The 20765-nt window shown below is 46.9% G+C and overlaps 2 protein-coding genes across 2 annotated transcripts in view; one reads left to right on the plus strand and one right to left on the minus strand.

The window, feature by feature from the left end:
- The first annotated feature begins 3075 nt into the window (after window positions 1-3075).
- Window positions 3076-13939, plus strand: LOC140335333 (TGF-beta receptor type-2-like). The gene is made up of 7 exons (XM_072417891.1): window positions 3076-4265; window positions 6900-7050; window positions 7582-7784; window positions 8901-9715; window positions 10542-10683; window positions 11778-11905; window positions 12470-13939. The coding sequence occupies exons 1-7, from the start codon at window positions 4226-4228 to the stop codon at window positions 12503-12505; spliced, it is 1515 nt and encodes a 504-aa protein (XP_072273992.1). The 5' UTR covers window positions 3076-4225; the 3' UTR covers window positions 12506-13939.
- A 345-nt stretch (window positions 13940-14284) lies between these two features.
- The window catches only part of OSBPL11 (oxysterol binding protein like 11), an 18704-nt gene continuing 12223 nt past the window's right edge, over window positions 14285-20765 (minus strand). The window contains exons 8-13 of the mRNA XM_072417888.1: window positions 20313-20453; window positions 19193-19667; window positions 18417-18603; window positions 17202-17384; window positions 16385-16538; window positions 14285-15270 (exon numbers count right to left, since the gene is read on the minus strand). Coding sequence (XP_072273989.1) covers window positions 15214-15270; window positions 16385-16538; window positions 17202-17384; window positions 18417-18603; window positions 19193-19667; window positions 20313-20453 — 1197 coding nt within the window. The 3' untranslated portion in view covers window positions 14285-15213. The remainder of the gene's footprint in view (window positions 15271-16384; window positions 16539-17201; window positions 17385-18416; window positions 18604-19192; window positions 19668-20312; window positions 20454-20765) is intronic.

Below are 20765 nucleotides of genomic sequence, written 5' to 3' on the forward strand. Positions count from 1 at the left end.
TCCCGATCATTTGGCTAAACAGCAAGTCACCTGACAGAGACCGAGCCATCCCCGCCCTGTGTGAGGTCTTAATGGAGCGGGGATTGTTGTGAATGGGGAAGGTGTGCAGAGCGTCCCCTCTGGTAAGGAGCAGGAATTACACATTGAACATCTCTTGCTGCGGATATAGCGGAATCGTCATTTCTTCTATTGATGGATTGAAATTCTTCCAGTATGGAGACAGATCATGAATTCATCATATAAAAGGAAATCAAATTACTCCAGCCATACATTCCCCTCTGTTATAATAAATATAATATAAAAATGAATTCCATGTATACGTCATCTGCAGCGTTGTACAAAGTCTGTAGTCATGTCACTGACTGTGTCACTGACCCACATGTCACTGACCCACAGCTCACAATCTAATTTCCTGAATATAACGTGTCATCGGGGCAAGGGAACTTACGAGTCAGTGCTCAGACCATCAAACCTTACGAACTGAACCCCTGAACCTTACTACTGAACCCCAGAGTGCTGCCTAATGTTACCATTACCCATACCCACTGCCACCCGGGGACCCCATCTTCACTGCCCTCATCCCCACTACTCAGCCCCGCTACCCACTACTCTCCAGAGGCCTCATACCCACTGCCCTATGAGGACCTTATCCCTACTACCCTTTAGGGACCCCATACCCACTACTCTCTGGGGACCTCATCCCCATTCCCTTCCGAGGACCCACTGCCCTCCAGGGACCCCATACCCATTGCCATCTGGGGACCCAATTACTCTAAGATCCACCATAGCAGGGGAGGGATGGGGTTCAGGGCTATTGTTTGGCCCAGTGCTCCATTTTGAAGTTATTGGACCCAGTAAAAAATTTAGTGACCACATGGCGTTGCCCGGCCTTCTAACTTCGGTCAACTGGCATGGAAAGGTCCATGGGGAGCTTTTGGATTATCTGGCCCCCCCATTATATAATGGGGAGGTCACAGCAGCCATATTACCAGTGTGTAGGGAGCGCTGCTGATCACTGCAGGTGGGGGAGGGATCAGTGAAGGATTTCCAGACATGGTGGGTGAGGTATAGTAGATGCCAGGCTCTCACTGAGTGGGGGGCAAAATGTTGTGTATATTAAAGAATTTGGGGTGGGGGGAAGGGAGGATGTCCCCTTTTTTTTCATCCTAACGCCACTGATCTCCTGCAGCCTCCTTACAACCTCCTCCTGTGTCAGGCTCCGCGTGTTCCTGGCATCGGGTTCCAGCAGGAAAATGTCAGCTCTGCCCATTGAGCGCTCCATCTGCCATCTACCCATCACACTGTCACCCACCAGTCACACTGTCTACAAAGGCAACAATATTTAGTTGTTGCTAAAAGAAAATCCCTTGGCCCCAGCTTTGGAGGAGTCACAGGTGGGGTCACCAGTTGGGCATCAGAAATTCTAATGGAATGCAACCAATCAGCGCTGACTATTCCTATGTTCCCGCAGGATTCTGAGTGCCCAGCTATCCCAGGAGGCACCATGACCCCACCCACAGCTCAGGGGAGTGTCCAGAGGCGGAGCCAAGGGATTTTGTTTACAAGGTATAATAAATATTATACTATATTATTAATATTATATTATATTATGACAAGGTATGTAAATAGGAAATGTAAATATAAAGCCCTCCCCAGACCCCTCCCTATTGCTTCCTTCCTCCCCTGAGGGGCTGGTGCAGTGCATTTTTCTTTGATACACAGAAATGCTTTTTATTTTTTTGCCTTCATTTTATGGATTTGTAGAAAGATGATCTAAGATGGTTTAATGAATAATCTGTAATCCAATATCAGGCCGTGATGAGTTTTTTTACAGTCACTGTTGGTGCGTTATCACACGTGTGGCATTATGTTGCAGGGTATCTAATGCAAAAATAATAACACCCAATCACAGCTGTCTGCCTCGGTGCGTAGGGTTGTCACCCATGCCTCATATCACCACCATGCATTATGAACAGAACGCCAATACGCCGGAGCTGACAGAATAAACCTGACGCAGAACAATCTCTTTGTGCCATGGTTACCGCGTGTTACACGGAAACACCGTTGCATTCTGTAATAACACGTGAACGACCCTGAAAATATTTCTGCTAAATGTGGTAAACATTAACAATCACTAAACACATCTGCAAGGTAATGAGTTGTTTTCTATAATGAGCAGAATATAAATAACAGGATGAGGGTAACATTGTTCTGGGCCAGAATCCCATCCGCAGCACCGACGTCACACGGGGATCTGCGGGGGCGGGGCTAAGAAGTCATGTGACCATCCTGTCAGTCTCTTTACAGTGCGAGGCTAGCGGAGGTTCTGTGGGCCGCGGTCTTCCACTCGGTCCTCCTCTTGGTTCTCCTCCCGGTCCTCCTCCTGCAGCTCTAATACGGCCAAAGTCGGCGATGTCGTTGCAAAGCCAGAGGACGTAGGGAAGGAACAGGCAGATGATTTTTATGTCCAGCAGCAGGAAGCCATACAGAACCAGGAGGACGAGCAGTGCCCGGCACATCTGCCGGTACATCTCCCGGTGCATCTCGTGGTACAGGGCCCAGTACATCTCCCGGTACTTCTCCCGCAGAGACTCGGTCACCACCCGCACAGAGTCCGCCATCCCCTGATCTCTCCCCCCCCCCCATGTGATGTACGATGTCCATCAGTTAGCTTGGAGGGTCTTCATGGTAACCGCTGACAGTTTCACCACGTGACCTCCAGCTCCCGCGGAACTCAGGACTCCGCCCACAGGGTAGATAGAAACCGAATTTTGTGTTTATATTGGCCCTCTTTTACACTAGTGGGGGGTCAGACCCCCTGTCGGGTGTTATGGTTGGGTCAGTGAGGGTTCAGACCCCCGTTGGGTGTTATTGTCTGGGCAGTGAGGGGTCAGACCCCCGCTGGGTGTTATTGTCGGGGCAGTGAGGGGTCAGACCCCCTGTTGTTTGTTATTGTCGGGGCAGTGAGGGGTCAGACCTCCTGTTGGGTGTTATTGTCGGGGCAGTGAGGGGTCAGACCTCCTGTTGGGTGTTATTGTCGGGGAAGTGAGGGGTCAGACCCCCTGTTGGGTGTTACCGGTATTGTCGGGGCAGTGAGGGGTCAGACCCCCTGTTGGGTGTTATTGTCGGGGCAGTGAGGGGTCAGACCCCCTGTTGGGTGTTGTTGTCAGGGCAGTGAGGGGTAAAACCCCCTGTCGGGTGTTATTGTCAGGGCAGTGAGGGGTCAGACCACCTGTCAGGTGTTACTACTGTGCATGGGAATCGTTCCAATGGAAGTTCATGGAGGTGACTCAGCGACGGACCAACCAGGGACACCACATGAAAAAAATGTTTCTGAAGCTCTGATTGGTTTGTGCTGGTTCCAATGACCCCTCCCAGTGACACCGCACAGAATTCCCCCGAACTGAATGAAATCATTTCACGTTTTGTAATGTTTGGCGCAATGTTCACCAATCAGCCCACGTGACATCAGAGATGGTTTGGTCATGTGATCAGACCATGTCCCCAGATCCCACCATCAGGAAAATGCTTCCTGCGCACTGCCTTGCTGGGAGACTGTTCAGTACACTGGCGACCAAGGGGATCCGATCTGAACATTGTCCTTAACGATGCTCCCAATCCCCGAAATATTCCCCAAATCCTTCTGACATCACCACTTTTACTATTTTATGTTCCGTATTTGCATGCTGACACATTGCCCTACGGTGTGTCGCCTTCCTAGGCTGTGGCGTATCTGCAGCTTGATCCCGATCTCTCTTTCGTCTTCCAATTATTATTCTGCAGCAACCAGTCAGAATCCTCACTGTTGAAGGGGTCGATGGGGAAGAACCTAAAGCCAATTACAACATTAAATTTACTTTCAATTTTTGGAGGGGGCACTCCACTGCACTCCGTTTGAGATTTTTCACCCCATTTCCTGTCCTTCCCAGGATCTGATCCCCCCCCCCTTGTTGGATGTCGCCTTTTGGTTGTTTCTGGGGATTTTACGGGCGGGCAGATCGCTGAATTCACCCCCATTGGAGGCTCTGTGACCCCCAGGCAGCCCTGAGATTCTCGGCAGAGAGAAGGTGAATGGAGTTGATCTGTGTGAGCTGAGCAGAGCTCTGATTGGCTGCTGGAGACGCCACATCTGGAACAGCTGCACTCCCCCCCATCATCCCATGGATCAGGAGGTGGACGGTTTGTGATGCTGCCACAGTCTTCAGAACAATGATCAGCCTGCAGGATGGGGGACATGGCCGCAATGACTGCGCTACTGCTATTTTGTGAGTACCCAAGCCCAACTCACTGCAACATGTGGTGACCATGCAATGTGATACCGTGCTGACCAATTGTACAATGTCTGTGACACCGAGCTGGCTGATTGTACAGTGTGTGTGACACCGAGCTGACCGGTTGTACAATGTGTGTAACACCGAGCTGACCAGTTGTACAATGTCTGTGACACCGAGCTGACCAGTTGTACAATGTGTGTGACGCCGGGCTGAATGATTGTACAATGTGTGTGACACCGAGCTGGCTGATTGTACAATGTGTGTGACGCTGAGCTTACCAATTGTACAATGTGTGTGACACTGAGCTGACCAATTGTACAATGTTTGTGACACCGAGCTTACCGATTGTACAATGTGTGTGAGACCGAGCTGACCAATTGTACAATGTGTGTGAGACCGAGTTGACCGACTGTACAATGTGTGTGAGACCAAGCTGACAAATTGTACAATGTGTATGACACGGAGCTGACCGGTTGCACAATGTTTGTTACACTGAGCTGGCCGATTGTACAATGTGCGTAACATCGAGCTGACCAGTTGTACAGTGTGTGTGACACCGGGCTAATCAGGCTGACCGGTACAATGTGTGTGACACCAAGCTTACTGATTGTACAATGTGTATGACACCGAGCTGACCGATTGTACAATGTGTGTGACACTAAGCGTATAGTACAATCTGTGTGACACCGAGCTGACTGATTGTACAATGTTTGTGACACCGCACTGTTTGTACAATGTTTGTGAGACCGAGCTGATTGATTGTACAATCTGTGTGACACCAAGCTGATTGTACAATCTGTGTGACATCGAGCTGACTGATTGTACAATGTTTGTGACACTGAACTGATTGTACAATGTGTGTGTGACAGAGATGATCGATTGTACAATGTGTGTGACGCCGGGCTGACCGATTGTACAATGTGTGTGACACCGGGCTGACCGATTGTACAATGTGTGTGACACCGGGCTGACCGATTGTACAATGTGTGTGACACAGAGCTGGCTGATTGTACAGTGTGTGTGACACCGAGCTGACCGGTTGTACAATGTGTGTGACACCGAGCTGACCGGTTGTACAATGTGTGTGACGCCGGGCTGACTAATTGTACAATGTGTGTGACACCGAGCTGGCTGATTGTACAGTGTGTGTGACACTGAGCTTACCAATTGTACAATGTGTGTGACACTGAGCTGACCGATTGTACAATGTGTGTGATACTTGGCTGACCTATTGTACAATGTGTGTGAGACCGAGCTGACCAATTGTACAACATGTGTGAGACTGAGTTGACCGATTGTTCAATGTGTGTGAGACCAAGCTGACAAATTGTGACAATGTTTGTGACACTGAGCTGGCCGATTGTACAATGTGCGTGACATCGAGCTGACCAATTGTACAATGTTTGTGACACTGAGCTTACTAATTGTACAATGTGTGTGACACCAAGCTGATTGTACAATCTGTGTGACACCAAGCTGACTGATTGTACAATGTTTGTGACACCGAACTGATTGTACAATTTGTGTGAGACCGAGTTGATCGATTGTACAATCTGTGTGACACCAAGCTGACCGATTGTACAATCTGTGTGACACCGAGCTGACTGATTGTACAATGTTTGTGACACCGAACTGAGTGTACAATGTGTGTGAGACTGAGTTGATCAATTGTACAATGCGTGTGACACGGAGCTGACCGATTGTACAATGTGTATGACACCGAGGTGACTGATTGTACAATGTGTGTGACTCCAAGCTGACTGATTGTACAATGTGTGTGAGACCGGGCTGACTGATTGTACAATGTGTGTGACACCAAGCTGACAGATTGTACAATGTGTGTGACACCGAGCTGACTGATTGTACAATGTGTGACGCCGGGCTGACCGATTGTACAATGTGTGTGATAGTGAGCTGACCAATTGTACAATTAGGCAGCCAATGACAGCTGTGGCTCAGTCCATATATACATGGCTCCTCCTACCTTCGAAATGGTTAATGGCCCGTGTTTATAGCGCAGCCTCATCAATACTCTGATTGGTTCCAGCTGAACACTTTTCCAGGATAATATTTCTGTGGTTTGATGTCACAGAGCAGATGGGAACTGAAAGAGATCCAACAAACTTCAAAACAAGAGAAAAGTTTGGAGCAAATCAGAAACTAATTAAAGTGGAAAAGGAGTTTTATTAATGAGCAGAGTCATGGGAAGGGCAGGGCTATGAAGAACAGGATGTGGCCATTGAGAGGAGGGCGAAGCCATATAAAGGGAAATAGGGACAAGGAAAGGAAGATTGGGTCATGGTGATAGGGTGGGGACATAGAGAGGAGGGCCACCTGGAATGATGATGGTTTTGGGTGACTGTAAGAATTATTGAGCACTGTACACACACCATATACTGAAGTATAAACCAATTTCATTTCCCACAATCTGTCTGGAAAAATAATCTGGGTTTATATTCAGGTGACACCACTAGATGGCGCTGTGTCATTGTGTAACGTGTTTTACAGAGGTTAGTTTTCCCCTTACATGGGGACAAAGTGCCATCTGCTGGTGGCCAACAATAACTGTCAGAGATTTCCCGCTGACGAGTTTTGTTCTTCTGTTTTCTCTCTTTGTCTCCATAGTGACGATTGTAAATGCCTACCGCAACACCATGACCAATGTGTGCAAATGGTGTGACAACTCCCACCCAATCTGTGATGGCGCTGTATGCTTCACCAACTGTAGCCTGAGCTCGTACTGTGATAGTGCTGAGGAGATCTGCGTAACCGTCTGGTAAGGGGGGTACAGGGCCTCATAGAGATCTTCTATGATGTCATGATGACATCACATGCATCCATAGAGAGACCTTTAGCCCCACTTTCCCCCAGACTATATCAGACAGGTTCCACTAGCTACTCCCAATGGGGGGAGGGGTCTTATTATTGGCCCCTAATCTGGTCACATAATGTATTGGATTGGAAGTTGTGGGAAATGTCAGGTGCACTTACCTTTTCCACATGATGAATCTGCATTTCCATTTGTTAGGGTTTCCTAATGACAGTTTTATGTCCTCTTCATGTGAAATTTATTCTTCGTTATGTTTCAGGTGTTTGGATAAAAATAAAATATTTGCATATTCACATATGCAAGAAAAGCACAACGATTCCCGGTGTGTGTACTTAGTTTTTCACATGACTGCAATGCTCTCCTATTTATTGATCATTTAATAATCACCAATACAGCACTGGCACTCCCCGCCCTACATTCACCCTGTCACATGTTGTCCTGTGTCAGGCACTCTTTACACGCCTCTCTTATTTGCAGGAAGCAGGAAAATGACAGTGTGCGGGTCTCCTCTCTGTGCCATCATCCGCTCCTCCTGCTGGAGAACGTCCTGGTGCCCAGTTACAATACAGCTAGATGTGTGATGCAGGCGATGCCCTCTGACACCGGCCGTCTCTATGTCTGCGGCTGTGTGGACGAGCAGGAATGTAACGACAAGCTCATCTTCTACAACACGTCAGATGGTAAGGGCTCTGCGGGGGCAGAGCTGGTCTAGGACTGGCCAATGAGGAAGGTTACACCCCCCCTTCTCTCTAAGCTGCCTGTTTTTGCTGCCCCTCACTAAACCTCATGTCCTTGCCGCCCCCCAGCTTTCAGGGTCCTCTGTCCTTGCTCCCCCACTGCTCACTGAGTCTCCTGTCCTTGCTGCCCCCTTCTCTCTGAGTCCTCAATCCTTACCAATACCCAACTTTAGGGGCTCTTATCTGCACTGCCCCCTTTTTCCTAAAGCCCCTGTCCTTATTGTCTCCCTTCTTACTAAGCCTTCACCATTCCTGCCCCCTTCTTTCAAAGCCTTTTGTGCTTGCTGCCTCCCCCTCCTCTCCAAGCCACCTGTTCTTGCTACTCCTCCCCCCTGCTTTTAGGGTCTTTTGCCTTTGCTGCCCCCCTACTCTTTAAACCTCTGGTCCTTGGTGCCACCACGTTCTCTAAACTTCCTGTCCTTGCTGCATGCTGCTTCCTGGACCTCCCATCCTAACTGACCATTCTCACTGCCCCCCTCCTCTGATTCTCTTGACCTTGCTGCCTCCCTGTTCTCGAAAGCTTCTGTCCGCGCCGCCCCCTTGCTTCCTGTGCCTCCCATCCTAACTGCCCCCCTGCTCTATGAGCCCCCTATCCCTATTGCCCCCCTGCTCTCTGGGCCTCCTGTCCTTATTGCCTCCTGGCCTTCCATCCTATTTATTTTGGCAGAGGCTCTTGAAAGGCCAAGCTGGAGATCTGTCCTAGAATCTCCATAAATAGAGGAGATGAAAGCAGGAGTGCTGAGGAATCCTAAACAATGAATTTGGGGGGGATGGGAACTATTTCTATTGCAGAGTTAAGAAAAAAATAAAACTGCAGTTCTGGCTGAGCTCCATCTGAAATAAAAACCCCAGAAATATGTGAAACCTCAAATCCCCCCTCTGTGCTGTCCCAGGCAGCAGGAAAAATATTGCAGAACCCCCTCCCCCTCTGCACTAAAATGATATTTATGTCCATGTCCCCAATATGGACAAAGACAACAATGAATCCCTGACAGAGGGTCTAATATGTCTCCAGACGTCCTGTTCTGCTGTATTATCTTCTTATCTTGTTTTCCACAGAATACTCCATGCTGCACAGCCGGGAGGCTCTGCCTGTGGCTGCCATTAGTCTGCTCCCTCCACTTTTACTGGCAGTAATGATCACCGTCCTGTTCTACCTATATCGCACCCAGAGACTGAGGCATAGCAAATCATGGACAGAGAAGGCTGGAAATAGCCCCAACGTGGTGCTACAAAACAGGAAGGCCGGGTTCACCTACAGGCTGTCCTCTTCCCTGAGCGTTGGCTCTCAGGGAGAAATAAGTACGGCTTGTGCCAACAGCATCAATCACAACACCGAGCTGCTGCCCATTGAACTTGGCCAACGCGTTGGTAAAGGGCGATTTGCCGAAGTGTGGAAAGCCAAACTCAAACACACCGAATCTGGGCACCATGAGATTGTAGCCGTGAAGATCTTCTCTTTCCAGGAATATTCATCTTGGAAGAACGAAAGCTGCATATTCACCGATGCCAACCTTAAACATGAGAACGTCCTGCAGTTCATCACCTCGGAAGAACGGATGAGCACCCTGCAGAAAGAATATTGGATCATTACAGCTTACCACGCCCAGGGCAACCTGAAGGACTATCTGACCAATCACATTCTTAGCATGTCTGCATTATTAAACATGTCCGCCTCCATTGTCAATGGTGTGGCCCATCTACACAGCGATTACACACCGTGCGGGGCCCCAAAGTTCGCTATCGCTCACCGAGATATCAAAAGCACCAACATCTTGGTGAAAAGTGACTCCCCTTGTGTGTTGTGCGACTTTGGCATTGCGCTGAGACTCGACCCCACTCTAACTACGGATGATTTCGCCAACAGTGGACAGGTGAATGTTTGTGAATTATAGGCAACATGTGAACACTGTTCATTTTGTGTGGCGAGGAGCAAAGACTACAGGAAGTCTGTCATTGTTATTTATTGGTAATGAAAGAAATGTAAAGCCAACCTTTGGAGGGGTTGGACTTCTCCCTTCAGGGTTTGGGCAATTACTTGTCACCGGACCTTGGCTGTAACCCTCTGGGGTTCGGGGTGCTGTCCCTTTCCATGAGGGTTAGATGAACTCACTAGATCTCCTTCTGTGCTGAGTGGAACAAATTTGTGAATAATATTACACAGTATTTATATAGCGCCAACATATTACACAGCTCTGTACAATATCCATAGTCATATCATTACCTGTCCCATAAAGGAGCTCACAATCTAATGTCCCCACATAGTCATATGTCATTACCACAGTGTAAGGTCAATTTTTGGGGAAAGCCAATTAACCTCACTGCATGTTTTTGGAATGTGGGAGGAAACCCACACAAACACATGAAGAACCTGCCATCTTCATGCAGATAGTGCCCTGGCTGAGATTTGAACCTGGGATCTAGTGCTGCAAAGGCTGGAGAGCTAACCACTGAGCCATTGTGCTGCACAACATTAAATAATAAAGAGCAATAGAAAATTATTGGCTTTTAGGTAACTGGGGGTGAGAAATACCCAGAACCTGAGGGAGAGGTGAAAGGTGGCAAAAACTGGGGGGATAAGAAAGAGGGAGATTATTCCTATTCACTGTGCACCCTTCTACCCTGAGTTTTTCCATGTAGTGCCCTAGGGACACCCCAAAATCACAGAGCCCAGTGTATAATATTACATAAATCACACAGGTTGGGACCGCTCGGTATATGGCGCCTGAAGTTCTGGAGTCTCGGGTGAATCTGGAAGACTTGGAGTCCTTCAAGCAGATGGACGTTTACTCTCTGTCCCTGGTCTTATGGGAAGTGGCATCCAGGTGTGACGCCATTGGAGGTGAGGATCTTACAATGCAGGTCATTGTGTTTTCTACAGAATGCTAACCCAGCTCCTGACAAGCAATAGAAAATAAATGAACAGCCTATGCCACAGACTTTACACTCTAAGCAAAGGCATGAATGTGTGACAATGTATCGGTCCTGCATATTGCATCAGTGGCAGGATTGTGATTGTTATATTGTACAAAATATATGAATAAATAAGGAGCAGTGCCAAGAAGGACGTCACATGTTCTATGTGATCACAAAGGAATGGGCTACTCCCAGGGAAAACCTGCACCATTTATTCATTGCTGTATATACCCCCCCCCCTCCCCCATACACACACACACCCCATGGGGGCTCTGTTAGTCTATAGTTAGGGGTTGCACCTTGCTATACATACCCCCCACCCCATGGGGGCTCTGTTGGTCTGGACTTGGGGGTTGCACCTTGCTGTGGATGTTTCTGAAAACTTTGTTCTTTAGCTGGTAAAGATGCTGCAGAACTTTTTGTATTATATAGCAGTGTGACCTGCCCCCTCCATTGACACCTTACACCTGTTATGTATACAATGAAAGGCGTGGTTGCCATTTTTACTTTGTGGCACTGCCAAGTGTGAAAGGGACCTAATGAATAAGAGAAATACGCATTGGGTTTACTATTGGGGTAAATGATAATGTGGGAGGGGGCAGCATACAAGATAATTAACTAACCAGCAGAGAGCTCTCAGCTTCATGAAAGTACCATGCTGACCATCTACAATCAGGGTACCGCAGCCCTTCTCAATAAGAGTTCCTCCAGGGGGTTCTAGAGGTTACTTGAGCAATGAGCAGTTTGCACCTCTCAGATCAGTTTGAGTGACCCCCCAATGATCTTTTTGGCTATCTTTAAGAGTGACATTCTTCCCACTGGCCAGCAATGTAAGAGACATTCTTCCTACTGACCACCACACTAATGTACTGTGAGCTGTGAATATAGTAATTATAGAAGGGGGATGGGGCACTCCATGGTAAAAACTTTGCCCTGGACCCTGAACATTTTTTTTATGTTCTCAGGGTTCCTTATGGATTGAGTTACTCCCAAATTTTCCCCTTTTCATCTCCTGTGCAGATGTGAAGAATTATGAGCTGCCATTCGGCTCTATGGTGCAGGAACATCCGTGTGTGGAGACGATGAGGGACGTTGTGCTGCACGGAAGAGGACGGCCGGATATACCTGACAGTTGGCGGAGAGATCCGGTGAGCCCCACACACAGCCAGATGTAGGGATATGGGATATTTTATATCTGCTTCAACCAATCAGAGGGTCTCATAGCCCTGCCAAGCAGCTTCTAGGCCAACTTTCAGAATGAGGACTAAAAGCCAGTCCTGATTGGTGGGCAGTGCTGCTCCTTCATCTCACTGAGCTATCAGGACAAGTCTATAGGGTTTAGGGGTGACCTGTCACGTTGAGAGGGTACACAGCAGGCATGTGTTGGGTTTCCTGAATGGCTACACAGGGCGTAGAGCTGCAGCTGTTGTTTTTAGGATTTTTTCACATGAGTGTGGGGTTACAGTGGGGGTTCCACTTTCTTACCACTGGTAACCATGTGTGTGGTTGTAAAGCTCCCTGCAGCATCTCCCCTGTAGCCATTCATAGGCATGAAATGGGGTTTTTTAGCTCTGCCTAATCAAACTCATTCATATTAAGCAAGCATGGCCGAGGCACTAGCAGCTGCTCGTGAGGTGCAGTGCCCATGTGAAGAAGCCCTGTGGTTGGTTTCTGCAGGTTCTTACATCTGGTAATGTTTTTTCTACTTCCAGGGAATGGACATTCTGTGTGACACGATTGTAGAGTGATGGGACCATGACCCTGAGGCCCGACTGACGGCGCACTGCGTGGCCGAACGCTTTCACTTCATGGAACAAGTGGGTCGCGATGGCGTCAGCTGAATCATTTTGTGTCTTTTTAGGACAACCTATAGAAATGGCAACAGAGCGGCCATATTGGTTCTGTGCATTATTCACCATCTTGGAAAATTCCATCTCACAGCTGCAGAGGGTGGGAAGGTTCATCACCGTCACAGAGAGCAGAGGGGGCTTCCTGAGACAACCGGAATCTTCAATGTGAACCAAATTATCAGACATTTCACCCCAGAGAGGATGCTGGGAATTCTAACTCTGCATTGATGAGACAATCTTCAGAAATATCTTTCATGTAATGACTTCTATGAAGCTGGAAGGGGATATTGAATTCTCAAGGCTTCAGTCATCTCCATATGAGAGGTGCTAATGAAGCTTGCAAAGTCACATTACCTGGGATATCAATGGCGGCAGATCTGCTGTCATCAAAGGGGCAGCACGGTGGCCTATGTAGCGCTGGAGTTCGCAGGTTCTTCCTGTGTTGGCTTCCCCCCAAAATAGACCTTAGACTATGAAAAAAAATAAGACTATGGTAGGGACATTAGATTGTGAGCCCCTTTGAGGGACAGCTAGAGACATGACTATGGACTTTGTACAGAGCTGCATATGTCGGAGCTATATAAATACTGTAATATTAATCAGAGGGGCGGAGCAGAATCATCAGTGAGGTTCAGCTATGAAGGTGAATGCAATGCTGTGCTGTAACCAGTGGCAACATAAGATGAGCTTTCAGTAGCAAGCTGTCTGGTTTCTGATTGGTCAGGGAAAACTAAATGGTTTTTATTGGAACAAAAACCTGAACTCCAGATTTCTGTCCATCCAGTCCTAGATCTGCACTGCTCTGAAGCTCAGCCAGCTAGGAGCCATTTTGTCCTCCTCTCCATTCGCATCCTGTGACTGGACAGTGAAGGAGCAGCAGCACTTTACTTCCTAGCGCTCTCCTCCTTTTCCTCCATATATAGACTTTTTTTTTGTTTTAATAAATACAAAATTGCTGGTTTTACTTTAATATCTGCCTGGAATTTAGCATTAAAGCAAATCTACTCCAATAATAAAAAAAACTTATATGCACAGCCCCCCCAGTACCACCTAAACCACAAGGAACTCATAGGCCAGGAGCTGGCCACAGGATCCCTACCGACAGGAATATCAGAATTTCAATTGGTTGTTCCTCCTTCAGTAGAATCAGGTGACCAGATTCTACAGCTTGCATGAGACCAGCACTGGAGGGAACACAGAGCAGCATCTTCCTCACCCCCCACCCCAGAACGTTTATTACTTTTTCCACTCTTGGTAGACTATAAATAGAGGATTAAAAATGATCTTTCATGTTAGTATGCACAACAAAAGAAAATAAATTATTTGTTAAAAACAAAAAAAGTCTGTTTAATTTGCTTTATACCAACTTAGGGGCCCAAATTTTACGGCCCATCCATGAAAAGCCTGCAGTGCCCCCCCCCAATGGGCAGAATTCCCTCAGATCTGAGAATGACTTCCATGGCTTCTCCAGGGATAAAGCTGAAATGTTAGGAATATAAAATGACGTTGCTGCCTCTCCTCCCCTATCTGATGCAGTGAGGTATAGTGAGTGACACTCTGGGGACACTATTTTATTTTCCATTCATTTTGCAGGGCGCAGTGCATGGAAGACCCAGCCGTGCCATCCCGTGCGCACAGCACACACATACACACCAAGGAGAGACGGCAGGCCGGGCGTTACCTTATCACAACAGTAAGAACAGACACAGCCGCAGTTTATTCACATCGATTGGAAGACGGCATTCAGAAAGATTAAGGCACCACGCATGGGACATGAAGGTCCTGTACAAGAGAGTTCACTGAGCACGCATGAGCGTCACCAATACAAAAACATCACCGGAGCTCTGACCTGAATAGGATTGTGTTTGTGTGCAGTCAGAACCAGGACCGGTCTTATTTCCTGCCACATGAAATATGGACCAGATCTGAATTGCTATACTGCCATGAGACCTCAGAAGAAGTGAACACCTTACAGCAGCGAAAGGGTTAATAAAAGTTGCATCTCCCCGAGGCAGGCACATTGTTAGTGGGAAAATTAAATCCAATGGTGCCCTGCAAGTTTCATATAACTGCAAAAATTTTAAATTTGGGACATTTGAAGCATCCAAATTGCACAGCGCCCCCTTTCCCCCGGAGGAGAGTCTGCAGGCACCATCTGTGCGAGGAATTGGGTTAAGTCAGTCAAAAAAACAAAACAAAAGCAGATTCTCAGCCCGGGTGGGACATTCAGCTCCGAACCACAGCTGAGATCCATTTCCTGACCTGCAGAGTGGCCAAGAATCTAAAGTCTTTATGGGGGGAGGGGGAGCCCCCGCAGGCTGCAGTGCGGCCTTTCATTTAGCGACAAGAAAAATGAAAATCACAACACTGAAATGAATACTGCATGAAAAGCGGGGTCACCAGAGGTCAGATGTGCAGCTTGCACCGTCTTCTGTGGATGCCACGCTGATTGAATGTCCCAGACTAAAATAACATTTATACAGGAAGATGGGAGCCATAGGGTGATGCCCATCCACAGCCATCATCTCCCTCCTTTACACCCTGTAGTACAATAGGCAGGGTTCTGTTTTCCTGGGTCCTTTGTCCTGAAGAGTCTCCTTGAGAATTTACAGACCGGAATCGGACGTTTTCCACAATGGTTTGTTATATATCCATCCGTCACCCTGTAAGGATATAAAAACTGAGATTATATTGTGTACTGCCCGAGGATAACAAGAACCTCACTTTCTAAACCATAGATATGGTGGCTGCATTATTACCTAGTGATCCTGCCAATAACACACTTTTTGTCCTAGGGTGACAAAATTCATGCTATAGAACAAAGCAAGATTGTCACTGTAGAACAGATTTCTGACAGAATCAACAGGGAATTCTTTTACACACATTGAGCCGATAGAAAAATATCTTAGCAACGGTAAAAAGAAAAAAAGAAAATGATTGTTTGGAGTCACATTCACCCAAAAGTGGATTTATCAGTTATTGGAGTCAGATGGGCCGAGATCTGTATTGTGATATCTATAGGAGAGCAGCCAAATAATGAGCAATCCTGGCAGCATTACAGAAGTGCAGCTCGTTATAATTCCCTTCATCTGGGAGCAGAACTGAGGAGTGCACAGACCTCATATACAAGAAATTGGATCCGTATGCAGGGCAGTTGTGGAGGCAACATTCATCCTGATATTTGTATATGAGCTTTATTTTTCATTATTATCCCTGTCCTGTTTCCCCATAGCTGTGTATCAGGTGACTTCCTGTGCCTAGGCACTCCTGTTCTGTGTCCTCATAGCTGTATATCAGGTGACTTCCTGTGCCTAGGCACTCCTGTTCTGTGTCCCCATAGCTCTCTATCTGCAGTGTGGGATCATCTCAGGCTCTGCCCCCTCCCTTGGTGTCCCCAGATTTGGACAGAGTTTTGGTGTTGTCACAACTGTGCTGCTCTCTGTTCTGCTTGCTGGAGGTGAAGCTGCAGCCGAGGAGCTGTAGTGTAAGAATCTTCCTGCTTCTGCTTCATCCAATCTGTGATCTGAGCTTTTTCGCCCTCTACTGTTACCCCATTATTCATTGGGAGGCAAGGGCAGGTCAGACATAATAAAGTAAAGCCCCGGCTCTACCAAGATGGCCACCCACACCCAGCCATGCAGTGCAGAACAAAGCATAGTCAGTGGGAAATGTAGAAAAGGTTAGGACCACAGGTATTACTGGTGACCTATACTTGTCCTTTTGTACAGCACCCACACTACAGATCCTCTCCGAATTCATAGATTATTGGCTACAAACCTCTTTTAAGAAATATTTTGTCTTCCATGGGGTCTCCGTCTCTGCCCGATGCCGTTCCTCTGCTCTTTGCCGCTCCTCTAGCGCCCTCTTGTGTTCTGTTGCCTCCTCAATATTTTTAGCCATCAGGGCCTCAGTGACATGTGACCAAAGCCTCCTTCAGATATAACAAAAGAAAGTTTATGCATTTACAACTTTTTAAAGCTTTTGTGAGGACAGAAACTTCAGAACAACAAATAAAATCTCTTCTCTGTACAGCACCTGAACCTGGTGGGAATGGCACATAGGATATAGACTGACAGTTCAGGATATACTGACAGCTGTAGACCCTTTATTATTATTTATATAACACCAACATATAACACAGCACTGTACATGACATATTTACATTTTATTTCATAAATAATGAAATAAAACACATATTATAATCTATATAATACACATGACAGCCATTGTCACACTGCTTATCCTTTTGGTCACATGCTAGGCCAGATGTCATACTGAAAATGTGTATTTTTCAGCTGTACATTGGCTAGGACTCCATTATTTACCAGCCCAGAGCTTCTACTGGCCCCAGAGGTTCTTATATTGGACTGCGAAATAACACCTTAGGAGAAGTGGAGGCCAATAAACAGCTTGGCCGGATAATTTTGGGGCTGCACTAGTAACCAATCCAAAGATGCTGCTGCCAGCAGAGATACGTGACAGGTTCTCTTTACCAGTCAGGAAGAGGTGGAGCAACGTATTCACCCTGAACACCCCATCAGACAAGAAGGTAATCTAGGCCCAGACGTGGCCCTTTCCTTCCAGCACTTCTCACCTGGACTCAAACAGCCCCTGCTTCTCCACAGGCCTGACCCTCTTCCGTGTCACTGGCAGCTTGGTCAGATCCACAGTTCTGGTCTCCCCATTGCTGTAGGTGAACTCCAAGATGCTGTTCCATTCACCCTGAATCTTACAAACCACAGTATTTGTAGTATTGTGCTTCACCTCTCCCGTTACCCTGAGGAAACAAACTCTATTACTTGGGAAAATCTCATTACGTGGGAAAATCACATTATATCAGAACAACTTCTCCCCATAGCAATGTAAGCGTGGGTTTAGGATAATGGCTTTCCAATCAAAAACTGCAGATTGCGCTCCGTCACCAGGCCCTAGAGCAGGTAAGAAGGGGTTAACTGGAGGTAAATTCAATGAATATTCATAGAAGTGGATCACAGGAAAAAGGATTAATCTGAAAGATCAGTTAATCTGCCCATCAAAAGGCCCAATATACATTGATCAGTGTACTAATAACGTCAGAAAAACACCAAAGTCTGAATCTACTCAGTTTATCCTAAAGCAAAACGACCCACTGAATTTCTTCCAGCGTTTACCTAGTAGTTCTGTGACAGATGGGAGAGACAATATTCCCATTTTCTGATGTGCAAGCCTCATGTATTTCTATGTAGGAGCCACTAGGGGTTGGTGTCAGTGGGTTGTCATAACTTTATAATACCTTTTTCTGCCAGTAGGACTACAAGCAGTATGTAGTTCAGAGAGGAGAAGTCCATGGAGTTGGTGGGGGTAGTGGAGGGTATGTAGGATTGTGATGTTTTTCTTTACAACATAGGCTTTACATAACCCATTGCAGGCAGATAATCTTCTAGATGGGGACCCAGATTTCATGATTCAGTGTTGTACTGTGCTCCCCCCAGTAATGACACAATTTAGGTTTTTATGATTTGATCACTAGCGGGGAATTTCCATTCACAATGTTTATATTTTAAAAAAAACATTTTTCTACTGTTAAATCTAAAAAAAAAAAGCGGAAATGCTGCAGATAAACATGAGGAGATCTCTTAGATCTTAGAGTTATCTACAAGCAAGAGGCTGAATAGGGTGGGAATGACAATCAACCTTACCACCACAGCCAATCAGCATCCCCCTTTCCTAATATGAGAAGAGAATGGAGACACTGATTGGTTGGTCTGCCAGATCTGTGAGGATCAATGTGACAGGTAGAAGACTTTTCTGGGACTTTGGGATGGGATACCTGTGAAGTTTGCCGCCATAGAAGGGTTTGGTGTGGAAGGTGATGGCCGCCGTATAACCAGTCTTGGCGCAATTAACATTGATCTTCCCACCCAGCTCCACCCAGGGTACGGTGAGGATGGAGCGGGCATAGGCACAGGGCAGGGTGAAGGTGTATTCTTCATCGTGATCCAGGAGGTGGAGGACACCTGGGGGAAACAGAACACGAGAAGAACATGTCACTGCATGGAATGCTCAAAATAACACAATCCCCAACCTATCGCAGGACAATTTGTACCCCCCATAGGGTGCACAGCCAGGACCATTCAATGGGGGGGCTGCCAATCAGATGGGAATATGGAAGGCAAAGTTTCAAAATTAATCACCGCAACCCATCATTTCTTTGCTCTTAATGATAAAAAACATCTGTATTGTGATTGGTTGTTAAAAGTTAGGATTTCTGCGTCCTTGTTATGTTCACCAAACTGGAAGCAAAGCACCAAGAGAGAGAATGGGGGCATCTGGGTTGAGGATCCGATGTGTAATGGTGCAAGAAATCCTAGGTAAAAGCTGCTATTCTCAGACACAACTAATCTCTCAAGGTAATCTCCATGAAGGAAAAATTATCCAAACCAGGAGCCAGAACTGCAGCTTCCATTAGAGGTTTCCTAAACAGGAATTGTTGAGACATTTGGGTATCGTAGTGATATTTAGTTATGGTTGGGACATTTGGGTAATAATGTTCTGGTTTCACATGATGCATTATGGTGGGTGGAGCTCTGTGTGCATGTGATTTACCTTCTCCAATCATGGTCACACCGATGGACATTCCCATGAATTTGCTCTTGGTCCAGACATGCGTGTTGACGCACATGTTGCGCTCAGGGCACTCCGCATAGAAGCCGGACACTGGGGGGTGATGGGACACCTGGTCGGCCACAAACCTGACTGTATAGAAGTCCTTGTTTCCAGTCTCTTCTGGCGATGAGTTCACTACTGGGGTCTCTGAAGATTTTGGGGTCTGTACAGTATCTCTGGGGACCCTCCAGGAGCAGTGAAAAGTCTCACCAATAATAGGATTATACGGCTTCTTGGCCAGCGCACCTTTCCGACCTTCATGAAAAGAGGTGAGGTAATACTCCACGAACCTCACCATCCTCTCCTCCGCAGTCACACCCCCACCAATAGACAGGAAGAGGTCTGGGTGGGACAGGAAGTCAGCGTACATCTCCAGCAACGATCGTTTCTCCAGAATAAAGGTGGGGAGGACAACCTGAAAAGACAGAAAGGACAATAATCGATATTGGCAACGTAGATATTACACAGAGATATCAGGGTGTCGCTCTGACCAAGGCACACGGCCACCAATACAAATCAGTTACATTTTTTATAGATGAGAACACTCCGAAATGGTCCAATTTGATGACACGATGTCTGACTATAAACACAAGGGGCTCTCACTCATACCAACCAATTAAATAACTTCTCACAGCCTAACTTTCTGGGCTCCAATCATTAAATACTACACCTACTAGCAGATGGCTGGCAGGAAAAATTGGGAAGCAGAGAGGAAATTACCACCCACTGTAGGCTCCTTCTGATATAGCAGGTGGCCCTGAAAAGGTCCCTTGCACTGATGGCCATACAATTGGTGAATGGATCACATAGTAACCCCAATCACATATTTCACTACGTTTTCATTACAGTCACATAACGAAGAATGAAACCACTGCAATCTCTCCTTACATACATACATACACACACACACACACACACACACACACACACACTAATCCTAAAGGAACTACACATATGGATTGGCGGATATACAGACGACAGATGGATTTATATCACCATATCATAACCTCAGCCTCATAAGGGAAGTGAGTGTAACACAATATAAGAATAATTTGCTCACTCGTGTCAGATCCATCCCCAATTTTAGCTGGGACAGGAGGTGCAGGATGACACTGCGTTGTTCCTCCACTGCCCCCAGGTCATCCTCAGCCAGATCACAGGAGTCCTCCACCTCATCCTCTAGATTTACATCTTCAGGTTCCTGCAGGGGAGAAAGAAAAATATTAATTACGCAATGCAATGTGAGAGATCCAACAACAGAATATCAATAAATAGGAGGGCAAAGGTAGATATGGTGAGCAGGGAGGGGGCAAGGAACGACGGGTGAGCAGTGAGAGGGTAAAGAACGATGGGTAACCAGAGAGAGGGCAAAAGGATGATGGGTGAGCAGAGAGTGGGCAAAAAGGATGACGGATGAGCAGAGAGAAGGCAAAGGATGATGGGGTGGGCAGAAAGAGGGCAAAGGATGATGGGGTGAGCAGAGAGAGGGCAAAAGGATGATGTGGTGAGCAGA

Source organism: Pyxicephalus adspersus, chromosome 7, assembly GCF_032062135.1.
Source record: "Pyxicephalus adspersus chromosome 7, UCB_Pads_2.0, whole genome shotgun sequence".
Classification (NCBI taxonomy): domain Eukaryota; kingdom Metazoa; phylum Chordata; class Amphibia; order Anura; family Pyxicephalidae; genus Pyxicephalus; species Pyxicephalus adspersus.

Coding starts and splice junctions, on each gene's coding strand:
- LOC140335333 (XM_072417891.1), top strand. CDS start 4,226: ATGGGGGACATGGCCGCAATGACTGCGCTACTGCTATTTT. Junction 7,051..7,581: donor GAGATCTGCGTAACCGTCTG/GTAAGGGGGGTA, acceptor TCTTATTTGCAG/GAAGCAGGAAAATGACAGTG. Junction 11,906..12,469: donor ACAGTTGGCGGAGAGATCCG/GTGAGCCCCACA, acceptor TTCTACTTCCAG/GGAATGGACATTCTGTGTGA.